The sequence below is a fragment of the Rousettus aegyptiacus genome, unplaced genomic scaffold (genome assembly GCF_014176215.1).
Source record: "Rousettus aegyptiacus isolate mRouAeg1 unplaced genomic scaffold, mRouAeg1.p scaffold_m13_p_7, whole genome shotgun sequence".
Lineage (NCBI taxonomy): Eukaryota > Metazoa > Chordata > Mammalia > Chiroptera > Pteropodidae > Rousettus > Rousettus aegyptiacus.
In genome coordinates this window covers 3,577,156-3,594,034 of record NW_023416310.1, presented here as the reverse complement: position 1 = coordinate 3,594,034, position 16,879 = coordinate 3,577,156, and the positions used below count along the sequence as shown (strand labels likewise).

The window sequence follows — 16,879 nt, the reverse complement described above, 5'->3', positions numbered from 1 at the left end:
AGATAAAATGGGATCACAAAAATAAGAAATTTAATAAAAGAAGAAATGACAAAATCCTCAGGATGGTGGTAGAGCTATCAGACAGCCAGGTCACAGGTTTAAAGATAGAGCATTCCAGATCGAAGCGGGTCAGAAGCTCCAGAAAGCCTTCTAGAGAATAAAATTGACAGACTAAAAAATTGAGAGATGTTTTTCAGAACTAGGAGGAAGTATGGAGATATGTTATTAATGAATTGTAGATTAGTAATAAACAGAAAACTCAACAACTAAGACAAGTACCGGCATGAGAAAAACCAAAGGATAGACAGAAGGTGTAATCCATAGGAAGTTATGCGGCTCAGTTCTGAGCAGCATTTATGCTTATAATAATTTAAGCACTAAAGATTGATCTGGTAAAAAAAAATAATAATAATTATATCAGGAAGATAGAGAATGAAAAATGAAAAACTGTGCTGGCGACTCCATGGGAGGAGGGGCAGTGAGGAATGTGTGTCCCCAGAGGGAGCTTGATGGCTGAGGTCCCAAACCAGGAGTCGGTCACCACCTAGAACCAGACGCGCGTGACACACAGAGTATGGAGGCTGCAGAAGAGCTGGAAAGGAACGTCTCTTGGGAACAGGCCACTTAGGGGAAATGGCGGAATATAATTTTCTATTTTTTATTTTCACAATTTTTTTATAGCAAGCCTCATAAATATATTTGAATTATATGCATGTATAATTTTGATTAAAACATGTAAAGGATGAAGAAATAGTTCACATTTTTGCAAAGACAAAATAATAAAACTCTCTCCCTTTCTCTCTCCCTTTCTGGAATGATCTACTATGACAATAATGGTTATTTCTGGGTGGTTCAATAACTAGTAATTTTACTTTGTGACTATCTGTATTTTAGTTTCGTAATAAGAGTTGTATGAAAAGTTATTTTTAATGTAAAAACTAAAATAAAGCTCTATGATTAAAACTTACTAAAAAACACAACAAAACCTTAACATAGGTGAACAGTTACGATGCTGTAAAAGGCCAGGATGGTTTGAGCCACAGCTCCCTGGGACAGAGTTCAGGCTTGCCTGAAAGCACAGAGGGAACTCAGAGGCGCCCGATCAGTCCGTGATTCTAACTTCTTTATTTTCTTGGCCAGAAAAGTGACTTATCTGATATCTGTCACGGTGCAGTCTAGCAAGAAATGCGGATATGTCGATAAAAGGAATTTTTAATCTTTGGAGGGCAAGGGGCTTGCAAAGAAGCAGTCCGTACAAGAAATGTTTTGTTGAAAATTTTATGTAACCACACTTAACCCAGATTTCAACAATATCTAATGCCAGAGGGTTTGGGAGATAGCTCCCAAACAACTCTGTCAGCACACATCAAGATTCTAGTAATCTATAATAAAAGCCTGGTCTGTTCTTTGAGGTCTGTTTTCTACCATGTTGTTTTTTTTTAAAAAAAAAACGTAGTATGGAAATGGCTAAAATTTATGAATAAATACTTTGAGGAGAAGGTCTATGTCTGTAATCTTAAATATACTCCTTATCTATTTTAAATTATGAAATTCAACCAGAAAATAAGACACATATACACACATGTAATGTAGTGAATTCTGCTCAGCTTGCTTTAGTCTGTGCTTAGAAATTAGGCATATCATCTTTGACTTTTGTCTACCATATGGCTAAATCTATCATTTCTCTGCTCTAAATTTTCTTTGAAAATTCTGAGCCCCAACGTGTACATGGTCATTATTGAGTTAAGTCTCCTTCTTTCTGGATCCACTTAATGTTTAGCTCCCTTTAAACATCACACAAGAATACTAATGTGGAGACAATGTACCTTTTTAAAAATTACACTAAGATTTTATTTGATTTACCTCTCTCCTAGCCATATGGTTTTGCTAGGTCAAGTTCCTCCTCTTGGAATATGAAGAGATTAGACACACTACATTATTTTAAAGATGCATTGCCAGCTTTAAAATTCTAGAGAGTCTGACGCTCATTTTTACCTGATTGTGATGCTTTGTTGATGGGGAAAGGCTTTCGCGTGTGGACATCAGGCTGAGACTCTGTTCCACTTTCAACGAAAGAAAAACAACTAAAGTCGCTTAGCAGCTCAGGTTCACTATCCCATTCTGAATGACTTGAATTATCTTCCAATACCTATTTACAAGGTAATATAAATAAAATTATTGCATAGGAATTTAAATGTCATTAACTTCCATCGCAAATGCCGTAAAAGAAGCCACTCTGGAGAACTGTGACTGTCTGCAGAGCCCCACAGACAGAGAGACTATCCCATACCCCAGTTTAATTTTTCTCATATGTATTATTGAAATGATGGTTAAAGGGTCCCTAAGAAAGGTCAGAAAGCCGCCTACCTCGAGCCGCATTAGCTGACAGTACCTTGGGGGAAGTGATCATAATCAAAAAGCCATGCTTTCGGCCATGCGGGCCAAGAAGCTTGATCTTATTAAGAGGAGATAAGACTCATGTTAAGGAAACTCACAAGAGAATAAAGGAAAAAATAAAAAATCAGGGATACGATGCTTGTGTCCTCCGTCAAGGACGCATCTTCTCTGTAGGCAAGTGCGTGAGACGCACGGTACACTGTAAAGTGGCAGATGAGCATAAACTCACCAAGAAAACTGAAGCAAGCAGAAGGAAACCTCCACAGGTTGGCGCAGGCAGCCATCTGCCAGCAGTGTGACCGCGTACTCTGCCCTGTCTGAGCCGTCTGGTGGACTCTCCAGACTCCCCTCTCAAGCCAGTTTCTTCCTTGTGTACTCGACCCCACCCATCTCTACTCAATGATTCACTTCCACTTCTGCTCTTTTTCTCCACTGAACATTTCTTCTCTCTCCTGTATCAGGTTTATCTGTACAAGAACATTCTATCATTTATGCCACTTAAAAAAAAACCTTCCTTGACTCAAGCTATGATGCAATTTCTTCGTACAGGTATACTTTGTTTTATTGCATTTCACTTCATTGCACTTCACGGATGTTGCATTTTTTACAAATTGAAGGCACGACCCTCCACCAGCAAAAAGGTTACAACTCGCTTTAAAGAGACAGTCTCCCGTGTCAGTGCTCTGGAACCCAACCTGCAACGTCTCCGAGTTGGGCCTGTACTTCTTTGCAGCGATGCCCTGAAAGAGTTACCCGGACTTGCTGTCTCCGATTTCTCTCCTCCTGGACTATCTTATTCCTCCATTCCAGTAAAACTTTTGATCCCACTCCCCCACTCATCAGCATTTAGCTTCCTTTCCTTCCTGAGCAGGAAGCAGCCTTTCTCACAGCTGATCACGCCCCTCCTCTTGAAACACTTTGTTCCTTAGTTTCCAGAGCGACCCCCTCACTCTCTTGGCTTCCTCCTACTTCACAAGTCCTTCCTCAGACTTCTTCTACCCCAGACATCTTAATCCTAGCGTGGCCTAGAGCTCAGTTCTTGGTCCTCTTCTCTGTCTTCATGCCTTGGTGATATCATCTCGTCCTGTAGTTTTCAATACTATCTACTATATTGTTTCAATTCTGAAACAATGGTGCATCTTATAAAAAAATGGCATTTTAGATTTGATGATTATAGTATAAATTGACAGCTTCCAAATTCATACTTCCAGCCCAGACCTCTCTCCTAAAAACTCGCATATCTGAGTGCTTGACCTTTCCTCCTGGATGTCTAACGGCTGTCTCAAACTTCACTCGCCCAGCACTGACTGCTGATCTCCACCTGTTATTTCAGTTGATGGCAATTCTTTCCAGCTGCTCTGGTGAACGTCCCTAAGAGTCATCCCTGATGACTTCCCTCTTTCTCTTACACCCCGCCGTCTAATCCATCAGAAAATGGTTCTATCCAAAGTTTCTCTAGAATCCTACCATTTGTCATTTCCACTGCTACCACCTGGTTCCAGCCACCATCATTTCTCATCTACAGCAGTGCTTCTGAAACTTCAGCGTGTAGAGGAAGCACGCAGGGACTATGCTAAAATGCAGACTCTGATTCCTCAGCTGTGGGCGAGGCCTGAAGGCTCTACTTCCTCCCCTAGGTAGCCTCATGGCTTACCTGCTCGCTTCCTTAAGACCTCGGGGAGGCCTTCTCTGACTGCTCCATATCGAATAGCACCCTTTGCTGCCCCCCATTCCTATCCCCCTTGCACTGATTTACACACTTGCTTGTTTGCTTTTCTGTAAGTTCTAAGTAATGTATTTCACCTAAGATCATACAAGTCAAAATAATTCAGATGCAGAACTCTTACTATACTTGGAACATTTATATCCAAAACACGAGGAAAATGTTTACTGGCTATTTGAGAAAACAAAGCTTCTAATTTGAAAGTATTTGTTCCTTTTTTCTTTCAAATTAGAGTATAGCTGTACTCTTTTGATAGAAATTATATTACCAATTTATATATCAGCTTAAAATGTTGCTGATTGCTTATTTATTCACCAAGAAGATTTCAGTGTGACGCCAATAGTACTTTAGATGTATGTTTACTCAAGCCGACACAACCTTTTAAACATCTTAACCTACAAATATTGAGATATCTAAGAAAATCCCAGGTTCTGATTCAAACTTTCTATGTGCTTGGCAAAGCCCCAACACATACCTTAGTAATTTTGTTTATTTATTTAAAAAAATTTTTTTGTAGGCGCGTCAACCCTTGGCTGACCTCACAGATTGCAAGGACCTTGTCAGCTTACGATCCTTTATTTTTTACTTTTTACACCTACAGCACCTGGTCTTCCTACATGGTCTCCCATCCAAGTACTAACCAGGCCTGACCCTGCTTAGCTTCCGAGATCAGACTGTATCAGGTTTGTTCAGGGTGGCGTGGCCATAGACTATACCTTAGTTATTTAAATTTAAATATCAGATTCTTAATAGTTTGGATGATTCTGTCTTTCTTTTCCTTTCAAGGTTCATCTTAGAATCACATAGCATCTTTTGCTTTTCTTGAGAAGCACTTGCCTCTTGAATCAAGAGAGGATAATGTTTCATTACTCTATGGTAATAAAAGATTGTCTTTTCCAGTAAATTCGAGTTTTTCTCTTGAGTTTATTTAAATTCATTGTCTCACATTTTAAAAGGATATTTCCGAAACTAATTCCTTAGATTATTCCCACTTTGATCATTGTGCCTTGCATGGCTTGAGTACTCTAAAACTCCTCTTTCTTAGACCTATTCCTTTCACCCCCAGACCTAGGTTTATCAGTCCTGGGTCACTAAACTCTGCATATGGAACCTATAAGGCCCCAACCAAACAAGGAAACACAGAGCGAAGTTTCCAAGCTCTCAGAAAATATGTGCCAGATTCAAAATCTCTTTCAGCCCTAGAGAATAAGTACCACATATCAAACATATCAAAGTTTACCAACTTGCTTTTTTCAAAAATAGAATTCTCTCCTACCCAAAATAAAATGTACCATGGCACATTTACAAAGCAGTTAAAAGCAAACTGCTAAAAATATAGCTGCTCTGAGGGTTGGGGGCACCCAGACTTATTGTGAGGCACCCGGACTTATGACTTATTTTTTCTTCACATGAAGGTTTCTGAGAAAAGAGACAACTAAAATGACTCCTGAAATGGCAGGTAAAGTAAGTAGGTATTCCAAGCAAAAGGAATAACATGAAAAATAATTTTTTTAATAGTATAATTACAGAAATTCCTTAAGCTTCCACTTAGAACTTAACCAAATATTTCTTTATGTTTCAACTAGTCAAATAAGTCAAAATTAATCCTGATGTCTAGATCAGTGACCTTGTTTCTGGGCTATAATAGAAGCCTCTTCACGGAGAACTCTCTGACTAGCATCATAAACCCAGGTGAGGCTGAAGCCATCTTTATCTCTACCACTCAGCAGAAATATCTTCTTGTGGCACTTTCAGACCTGTGACTTACCGTGGCTTTTCTTCTGCTGGTATAAACTGGGTTTTTACAATATGCCTGCTTGCTCTTCTGAAGGTAGCGCTTCCAAAAATTATGTAAAACTTCATTCTAGGGTGAAAGGAAAATGAGTGGTGATTCATGTTATGATGACAAATATGCCTATAGCACAGAATCTCTTGTACTTTACGTATTGCCCTCCATGGAAATATTTTCTTACCTACTTTTCCTTAACCTGCACTCTTACCTAATGCAATGACTGTCACACATACGCCTCTGGTGTTTCATGATTTTGAGCTTTTAATTCCTATAAGACTTTTCGGATTGGCCCAGAGTCCCCACAGGCCGCACACTGGTCCAGAGGCCACTCTGTGTGGGCTCGTCCCAGACACTGGTGCGAACAAAGGCTCCTCCACGGACCTCTCCTTGGTGACTTCGGTCGACGTAGATCTTTATCCCTTCTCTTTTTGCCCTTACTGTCACTTTGAGCAACCACTGCATAATGTTGCATTTGTTCCTTCCACATATGCATAAAACCCTCTCTCTGACTAGGGTGGATCTCTTAGCACTTGGTTTCCAGTGATGGGCATGAAGCAAATGTACAAAAACTGCAGGTTGCTAAGTAACTGGCTTTTAAAGAATTACTGTAATGGCTTCAACTACATGAGAAATATGAAATTCAAGTATCAGCAGGGATACTATGGTGCTTCTGAGAGGCAGCAAAGTCAAAGTGCTGTCCCTGGACCAGCAGCACCAGTGTCACCTGAGAACTTGCTAGAAGTGCAAATTCTTGGGCTTTTCTCCAGAGCCACTGAATCAGAAACTGGAATGGGGTCCAGCGATCTGTATTTCAGCAAGCCCTCCGGGTGATTCTGACACAAATTCAAGTTTGAAAACCACTGATTTCATGTATCACTCCCCAAAGTACATTCTGGTACTCAGGAGTAGTGACAGACACTATGCATAAATACACATTAAAGGGTTCTGTTCTCAAACCGTGAATACTGCATACTATGTCCCCTTGGAAATTTAATAAGTACATAAACACACAAAAGGTACCAGTAATTCTGCAAAGTTGCTTTACTTGTTTAACGGATTGTTTCCTAAATATCTGATGACTACAATCTTTTCTATTTTCTTTCAGATGTACTGCTTATTTATATCCTATAGAACATGATTTGAGAATCGCTGGTCTAATAAAAGGATTAGGGCAAAATTACTGGAAAAATGGTTCCAGTAACACTACTGTTATTATCTATAACTCTACTTTTCTCCTTAGTTTCACTCTAAATCTTACTGTTCTTCAAACAACAAAATGTAAAGCTAACATCCAGACACAAACAGACTTACCTTTAATTCTGGGCCTACTCCAAGGGTCTTCAAGGCTTCTGCTTGTTGGTAAAGTATGTGCTGAAAACCTTCGCACACATACCAATCCCAGCCTTTCTCTAAATGACAAGTAACATGTTTCAGACACTTGCATACCTAATTTACTAACTTCAATGCTACTACGTAGTAACAATTGTGTTTTACATATTGCAACTGCAATTTCTTTGTATCCTTAAATAGGGTTTCCATTCTTATGGTTCTCTTGTTTCCAATGTGGTAAATTTGTACACGAATGCTAAAGCTACATATTATTTTTCTATAATTTATCAGATTTTAAATATTTTAAGTTATCTATAAATCTTCTGAAATGTTAATGTAAAAGGCAGAGAAATGAACAGTCATCATGTTGAAAAAATGAAGTAAGTTTAAAAATGCGTACAGTACTGAATAATGCCCAGTATATCTTCAGTGGAGGAATACTCAATACTCGGCCACCGCTTATAACACCCTCTGTTCCAAATCACAAAGAAAGGGAACAATGAGCATTTGGCGAATGGATGAACAAAAGCCAAGATGATGGTCACTGTACAAGCAAGGGCAATAAGAACATTCAAAAACAATAAACTGCTCGATGGCATTCTGCTTTTCTGGAAATGGGTCTAGGTTGTAGGGGGAAATTGAAAACAAAGAATCAAAGACTTATGGAGCTTTGCCTACGTGCCAGGTGTGTGCTTGGTACTGTAAATAGGTTATTTTCTTCAACCCTCAAAACAACCCTAAGAGATTGTGAAGAAATCTTGCTACCATAATAGACAACGGCCACATGTTTCATAGAACTACCAGTTAAAGAAAATATTAAAATCTGTTGAGACCCTTATGCTTTACCCCTCCCTGCTGGAAAAATACTGTACTTTTTGCAAAGTACGTTATCAGCTTTTTTACACACAGCTTCTGAAGTCTGTTACTATGACCCCAAGATCCCCTCTCCCCTGCAGAATGTCTTAGGACTCCTACGCACCCTCCTCACCTTAGTGTCACAAGGTCCCCCCATCCTTGTTAACTCCTAGGTTGTATATGAGTAAAACAGAAAGCCTGTAATTTTGATGCGCCCCTCAAGCTGAAGCTGAGGGAGTTTAAACTCTTGAAGCTGTATGCATGGGCTCTCTCCTTCTTGCACACTGTCCTTACAAACTGACCAAGTCAGATTTTAAGTTCTGCATCTGGGTTCCTATTTTATATAACAAATGGTATTATCATTCCCATTTTACAGATGAAGGAATTAAGGTCAAAGAGATTGAATATAAGACACTTGATGTCTAATTTGAAGCACCGAAAGTTCCTTCAGCAACTTAAGTTTAAACTATATATTTTAATTTTTTATTACATAGGTCAAGTCTAAATTGATCAGGTTTTACCCTAAACTTAATTAAAATGAATCAAGTTTTAGCCTTATGAAAATAGTCATTATTAAAAGTTAAACAGGAACACAAGTTAGCATTTAGACATTCTCTCTGTTATTCATCTAAGAACGTCAATGTATTTAATATTGACATTTCATTACATTTATACATACATAGCTCATGTTTGTGTATCCTTAAAGCTACCACATATAGAAGAGTCCATCATTATCATTAGCCTGGTTTCGAACTTGATAATCCAGTCCTAGGTAATTAGTCACGTAAATAAAAAGCATCAGGTAGACTTTACTTCAGAGTCTTCTCGATAATGGTTAATTATATGTACTCACTGGATTAATGAAATAGATTACCTTTCAAAGCACACCCATGCTGAGGCTATTTCAAGGGAAAACCATTTTTCCTATTTTAAAAGGGTGTGTTCAAAATTCAGCGTGAGAAATGGATTTCTAAAAGTTGACTATCAGGTTTAACTCGCCTAACCTGACAATTGCAGCTGAATCATTTCAAAAAGTAAGCTTTTTCCTTTAAAAGCACAGAAAATCACATTCATAATAGATGATATAGAACAGAAAAACATATGCCAACAGATAAATAGAAATATGCTATTTTTGCTATCATCATTTTTTGCATTATAATTGCTCCACTGGAACAGCAACTCATTGGCAACTAGCTGGATAAAAAAGGACACACTTTAAGATATTTGCTTCCAATTTTACCATCAATAATTACCCACTTAATTCCATTTTGAATGGTCTTTTTAAAATTCTGGCAACTTCTCCAGAATCTATTTAATATTCCATTCCACATCCCCAAATCATGAAGGTGAAAAACATGAATGCAAGCACATATGAAGAAAGAGCTTACCAAGTTTTCTTTTTCTTTTAAGTCCCCGGTTGATGGCTTGTATTTTAGTATTTGGAATAGCCTCAGTGCTTATAACTTCCTTGGATCTCTGCAGGAAACAGAAACAGACCATTAAAAAGATAGCTTTACATCTTCCTAAATATATTTCCAAGCATGTTCCGGAAGTGTCATGAACCAAACTGTGAGTGCCAAGACCAATGATGGTAACATTTTGGGAAAATTACATAAATTGGAACATTCTGATTAACCTTTATGTTGCTTTCACATTCAAAGTTAATTAGTACCTAAAACCACATCTGGAATATAGTATATACTAAATAAATGTCTGTCAAATGAATAAACTTATATTTCAAGTCATTTTTTAATTGTTTCAAACCAAACCTAAGGCCAAATGTATTCACTTTTTTCTGCATCCAAAACACATTTTGGAATTAAAATAATTCCTGTATTTATGGTAATCAGCAATGCCTAAGCTACACATAGATTAGTTTCATCCTACTTTTCTGCGTGTTTGAATAATACTCTAAAACAACTTTATTTATGAAACTACAAAAGTACTACTTTTTATTTTTAATCAACTTAATAGGATTTGGGAAGGACTAGATGGTAAATTTCACAGCAAAGTCTTCAATTCCAAGCGCTCTCAGGGGTTGGGACCTAACATTCTGGCCTTTTCTCACACACACATACAAAAAAAAGTATTAAGTCTTAATGATGTGAAAAAAAGTGAAGATTTTCAACCAACAGGGAACATTTATATATTTCTCTAAAGTTAGATTTAGAATTAAATTTATCTTCAACAGGATTTTGGGAATGCATTTTCTCTATTCACAGACACCGCACTCAAAGCAGTTCAGGCAGATTGGGTTGGCCTCGGTAAGAGCATAAGACACATCCCAATACATGCCAAAGCAGTTACCAAGGAGAGACAGGTGAAACTTCTAAAGAGCAGGCAGGAAAAAAAAAGGTTTAAAATCTGACTAGACAAAATGTGAAATAATAAAAGTTAGAAAAAGCTAAAAATCTAATCGGAGCTATAATTTATTAAATTACTGAATGATTGGTTGTATCATGGACTATTTATACAGTCAATTAAAATGTCCACAAATGTTTAGAATGATACAGGGAAATCATTTATTAAGACGGAAGATTCAATAATACATTCCTTTTCCCTTCTGATACATAGAAAAAAAAGACACTAGATGGAAGCTATTGAAATGCTGTGTGTTGAGATTACAGGCGACTTTAGCTTTCATCTTCTTAATTTCCATATTTTCTACAATAAATTTGCTCTTATAGTCACAAAAGTCTAGTAAATTCATGCAATTCTAGCCTATACCTTATTACATACCCGTGAAATACTTGCAAGAATATCTATCAAATTGGCCAGATTTAAAGCCTGAAAATTTTTCCTATATAAAATATACCAAGAGAACATTCTAATTCCTTTACCAATCCAGAAGGCTTCTTCCAGACTGCAGGGAGTATGTAGAGCTTGAGGGCTACATACGGAGAAAGATGGAGGGCAATGAAAGGGGAGGAAAATAGGGAAAGTTGTACCATAGCTTCTGCTCTTCATAGGCCTAACTACAGTCTCATCAGCCATTCCCCACCTGATGGATCTCAACACCTTCACACTTAAGGCCACACTCCAGGCAGTGCCTGGCACATCATGTTCTATATGAAGACCAGGCCTGGACTGCCACAAGCCCAGAGTAACAACTGAAGCTGTACAACACTCAGTTTTGTCTACCACATGGAAGGCACTGAGTTAAATTCTTGGCCTACATAAAAATGTTGCTCACTTTCAAGAATGCTACATTTTTGACAAATTACTCCACAGTGGTTGATAGTCATTCAAATGGGGAACTAGGTAGTGGTATTTGGATCTTTCAAGTTAAAATATGACGATAGCAGATTTTATCAGACTGAAACAAATAAAAACATTATCAAAGACAGAAATAAAACATGCAATTAGTTAATGCAGTTTAATGTCTACAAAAATAGTATCTTGACTTCATCTGCTAATGGCAAATAGTCCATTAAGACACAACCGTCCTTCGCTGTGTTTACATTTACGCTGCTTGTGCAAAAGCAGGGTGAGTACAACTGCCAGTGGCCTGACATGCATCAAAGCAGAGGGACTCAAACTACACACATTTAAAGTACATAATTTCGTGTGTGTGTGTCCATGAAACCATCACTGGGATCAAGATAATGGACATATCCGTCACCCCCACAATTTCATCAGGCGAGCACTTATCTTTTTAATATCTCATGTGACTAAATGGGAGTAGACATGAAGAACAACAATTGCCTTAAGGAAAAGCTCTTGGGTGATTTGAGCTGCAAGCCAAATTAACCACTTTTCTCAAGGGAATGGTTTTTTTTTTTACTTGCTTCATATTTTTTTTTCTTCAGGTTTTTAGTTGTTTAAGGTAGGAAGGTAAATCTGGATCCCGTTACTCCATCTTGGGCAGGAGCAGAAGTCGACACAGTTACTTTTATCTGTCCCAAATGTGACTTTTTTAAGCCTATGTGGTGAAGGTAATGTTTGTCCCTTCTCGGCTCTGTAGACTTTGAGCAAATCCTTTTCCAGAGAAAGGAGTCCTGGCACGCTGAGCCTGTCCAACGGTGGGTTGGCCACGCCCTTGGTTATTTTCGTTATATTGCCCTGAAGGTGCATAACCAAAACAGGACCCAGCACTCCCGATGTGAAGGCAGCCTCACGTACAAGGCCACACAGGAGAGTATGACAATTTCTATTTTAATAGGCAGGTGTGGTGGGGTAACATGAATCCTGGAGTCAGAAGACTCAGGTTCAAGTCCTGGCTCAACACTATACTTTTGTGACTTTTGAAAACTCACTCAACCGGTGAGCCCTACTTGTCCCATCTACAGATAGGCATAATAGTATATCTCACAGGTTAAGAGGAGGACATTAAATAACAGGTAAGAAAACACTTGTTAATCTGTAAAGTACTATACAAAGATAATGGTGATGCATACTTCCAATACTTTCAATAGTACTCAATCTTTTCAATGTTCCATCTTCCAGACCTCTAAGCTACCACAACACATTAAAACTTATAAATATTAACTAATAAAAAGAAATGCACCATCTTCTAAGTATAATTTTAATTATTTCCTCTTACACTATACAATCTGATTGAATTTATATACAGGGTCCAACATAATTTCAAAAACTCACCCGAAATCTAATTTACAAATTTCTTAATCTCTGTGTAAGCACTTGAAGACTACTTACATTCTTGGAATCTGGGCTTTTCATGAGTGTTTAAAAATAGATAAATTATTTGGGAACCATGCCACATATCAGGCTGAAATTGCAATTTTTAAAACATAAGCAAATTCATAAATGAGATCTGTAACTTACCTCCGTAACGTTGTGGCAAGAAGTGCAATAATATTTGCCTTCATCAGTAAGACCCCAAGAGACAGCGGCACACTGAGTGCAGCGTTCTCTGAACTCTTCCTAGAGGGAAAAAAAACCCCACATTCAATACATTGTATCTAAACCCTGCAGTTCTACCATTGTTCCCTGCAATTTTACCCTATAAATAATAATTTTAAAAAATCATAGAAAATAGAAAATAAAAGAGATTATCTTTAAATGAGAACAGCGGTTCAGTTTCATAAGCAGTTTTAAACGAAATTAAAATTTCTAATACGCGGTGTGTGAGGGAAAATATGAAGAAAAGGTGGAAGGGGTAAAATGAAAAAAAAAAAGATGAGTAAATAAAACTCCTTGAAAATGCTGTGATGAAAAAAGACGACAAGGTTTAAGTATAGAGAAGACTTAAAAAATGGAAACAGCAAACATTTGGAACTCCCTCCAAGACACTAAAAACACATCTCAGGAAGGAACCAGATTTTTATTAGGATTGTTGCAAGTTTCAATTTATTCATTCAGCAATAAAAGGACTATTAACTATGTATGTACTAGGTATTTAACTAGGTGCTGGGGATTCAATACTGAGCGAAACAGACATCTCCACTCACAGTACATACAGGCTAATGGTGAGTTATGATGTTTAAAGACCTTAACCTAGAATTTACAGATGTTACCCATCTATCCTTTACTACAATAAGGACTTCTATTTCCGTAATTTTTCCATACATATGTAGACTTTCACGAAATTGCGGATTCTTAGCTCTTTGGTGTTTGACATCATCGTTGATCTAATTTTGGAATACATCTTTAATACCATCAAAGAGCGCGGCATTTCACGTATGTCAAAAATGAAGGCCAAGTTTATTTCGACAGGTCGGTGAAGCTTTTATTAACCTTGTGTTGATAACTATCATTACTTGGAGCATCCCCCAACCCGAATTTGGAATCCCTGCACCAGACAGTGGCAAAGATTCCCAGGGACTGGCAGGGATTACTTGGGGGCATTCTGGTTCCAACCCGCGGCCCTCCCTGGCAGTCACACCTGCATCAAAGGGACCCTGTGGGTGGCGGTCCTGTCGAGAGAGGATGAGCCATGTGAGGGCCCCTCCACAAAATCCACAACTTCGTCCTCCTCCCGAAACACCCCCATCGGCTGACAACGCCGCATCCTCCCTTTACCCACAACCTCATCCTGCCAGGAACCCCAGCCCCGCGCCCCAGAGCGCGAGCGCGCGCGCCCGCCGGCCGCATCCCTTTCCCCGCTCCGCATCCCTCCGCCCCTCCCTCCTTCCGCCAGCGACAGCGAGTCCGCGTCCTGCAGCCTCCTCTCCGCGGCTTCAGTCCCCTCCCGCCCAGCTGTCGGGACCCGCCCGGCGCTCTGCCCCGCGCGCTGCCGGCTCACCGCCTCCTCCAGGTCCATAGCGCCGCCGCCTCCCGCACCGCCGCGGCCCGTTACCCGGGCAGCGAGCGCAGCTTCCGGGAGCGCGGGAGCGCGGGAGCAGCGCTCCGGGCGGAAACCCACACCCTGACTTTTGATTCCCGGCGCCTGCGGGTCGCCCCGGGGCAAAGCTCGCAAATCCAGCATCTCCATCCCAGACAGCATCCCTTCCCTAATCAAGGTAACTGAAACCAACCCCTGAGAAACTGGGCGGTACCTAATACTGAGCTGGTCCCATCACGCACTGTTGTGACCGCCGTTAATTCCAAGACCTTCTTACTGATTCAGGCTGCAAGGCGGGCGGGGGTTCTTCCCCCAGCATGGGCTGCCATTGCCCCCGGCTCTCTACTTCATACTGCCTTTTAATAACACAGGAGAGGAATGGGGAGAGGAATGAATACAGGCTGTTGAGCTAGACCTGGGCTTCTAATCGTGGCTTTTCTGCTTCCTTGTGCCTCAGTTTCCTCCTCTGTAAAAAAATTAGCTCTTACCCGTGAGTCTCTTCCATTGAGCCTCACCTAGTAATTACTCGACAAATTTAGCTTTTATTGTTCCTCCGTCGGGCACGTTCATTCCCTGATTTGTTTATTAAACAGGTGCTGTTTTAGGTCCAGGGAATTGAGCAATGAACAAAGTCCCTGCCTTCATGGAGGTTACATTCTGGTGAGGAGAAACAAAAAAATAAATAAGCAAATTTATGATATGATACAAGGCGATGAATGCCAAGGAAAAAAGCAGGAAAGGAGAACGGGAGCTATAAGGTTGTTTCAGTTTTTAGCGGGATGGTTAGGAAAAGTCTCACTGAGAAGGTGATCTTTGAGGCAAGTGAACAAGAGCCATGTTGGGAACATCATTCCAGGCAGAGGGAACAGTAAGGACTAAGGCCTTGAGTCATTTAAGGATCAGCAAAGTGATCATGGAGTGTCTGGAACAGTGAGATAAAGAAAGAGTAGAAAATGTGCTTGGGGCAAAATATGGTTTTAAGGACTTTAACTTGGAGAAGTTGGGGAAGCCTTTTGGAGGAATTTACATGGTCTGACTTCTGTTCAACAGCTTAGTCTGGCTGTCATGGGGAGAATAGAGTGCTAGGGGCCAAAGGTAGAAGTTGGGAAACAAATCAGATTAATTACATTAATCTGGACAAGTTATAACAGTAACGTGACCCAGGTAAAAGCAGTGGGAACGGTGATAAGTAGATTCTGGAAATACATACAGATTTTGAAGGCAGAGCTATAAGGATATTTTGTTGGACAAGAAGCAGACCGTGTGAAAAAGAAAGGAGTTGGCGATGACTTTAAGACTTTTGCCATGAGCAACTGAAGGGGTGAGGCTGTCATTGACTAAGTAGGGGCAGACTGTGCCAGACACTGTTTTGGGCACAAGAAATAAAACCATGAAGTAAAACAATCTCTACCTCGTGACGTTGACATTCTAGCTGGGGGAGACTCATAATAAATGCATGGATAAATAATTATATAAAAATGCCAGGTGAGCAAAAACTGCCCTAAGGAAAACGAAATTAAGATAGAAAGGCCTCTCAAATAAAGGTGACATCTGAGAGAAACAAAAGGAGTGGGGTACCTAGGCATGCACATATTTGGAGGATTAGCACCCCAGACCTGGATAGTAGGGCAGTCCTTAATAAGCGAGGAGGAGGTGGTAGAAGGCGCGAGGTCAGAAAGGTGACCGGGTCCGGGTCGTGACTAAGGCCTTGTGGATTACAGCGAGGGCATCAGCGTATTCTCAGTGAGGAGTGACAGCAGCTGCTTTGTATGTCAGAAGGATTCCTCTGGGCTCTGGAGAATAGGTTGTAAGGGAGCAGAGGGGAGCTGGGAGATCGCTTAGGAGGCCACTGAAATAACCCAGGTGTGGGCTGCTGTAAGGTGAGAGTGGAGATGCTGATGAGAAGTGGTCACCTTCAAAGGTACAAGCAAAACGTCTTTCCTGATGGATTGGATGTGGGGTAGGAGAGAAAGAGCTAAGAATGACCGCAATGTTTCGGGTATGAACCTATGTAAGAATTCAGGTGCCGTTTAACTGAGACGGCAAATACTTCTGCATGGGCTCATGATACAGTTCGGAGGGAAAAAAAATCGAGGGTTTGGTTAGGGATATGTTTAAGTTAGTGACGCCGATTCAGTATCCACGTGCAGATGTTGGGTATGCTGCCAAATAAATGAGTTTGGTGTTCAAAGTAAGGCAACAACTGGAGGCATAACTTTGGGAGCCAAGGTCATCAAGGGTCTGAATGTGGAGAGAGAGAGATCAGATGGGTGAGACATACAGAAATAGGGACCAGGAAGGAGGATCCCCCAAAGGAGGTTGAGAATGAATACCCACGAGGCAGAATGAAAGCCAGTAGAATGTGGTGTCCTGGGAGCCAAGTGAAGAGAATGTGTCCAAAAGTGCAGTCAGCTATGTGACATACTGCTGAGAACTGCAGCAAGGTGGGGACTGGGGACTGACCAGGTTAGGAAACTGGGTCATTGGTGACCTTGCCAAGAGTGGCTTCAGCATTGGGGATGAAAGCCAAACAGAGCGG

General features: G+C 40.1%; 1 protein-coding gene and 1 pseudogene across 2 annotated transcripts in view; both read right to left on the bottom strand.

Moving 5' to 3' along the window:
• Nucleotides 1-14,379, bottom strand: part of TAF1B (TATA-box binding protein associated factor, RNA polymerase I subunit B) — a 60,802-nt gene extending 46,423 nt beyond the window's left edge. Inside the window, exons 1-6 of one of the 2 annotated variants that reach the window (XM_016121155.2) lie at nt 14,302-14,379; nt 12,882-12,980; nt 9,485-9,572; nt 7,224-7,321; nt 5,889-5,984; nt 1,996-2,149 (exon numbers count right to left, since the gene is read on the bottom strand). In XM_016121155.2, coding sequence (XP_015976641.2) covers nt 1,996-2,149; nt 5,889-5,984; nt 7,224-7,321; nt 9,485-9,572; nt 12,882-12,980; nt 14,302-14,319 — 553 coding nt within the window. In that variant the 5' untranslated portion in view covers nt 14,320-14,379. Of the gene's footprint in view, nt 1-1,995; nt 2,150-5,888; nt 5,985-7,223; nt 7,322-9,484; nt 9,573-12,881; nt 12,981-13,941; nt 14,102-14,301 lie in introns of those variants that run through there. The other variant, XM_016121156.2, reaches the window with a different exon arrangement.
• On the bottom strand, nt 4,713-4,831 carry LOC118606196 (annotated as a pseudogene).
• Nucleotides 14,380-16,879: the final 2,500 nt, after the last annotated feature.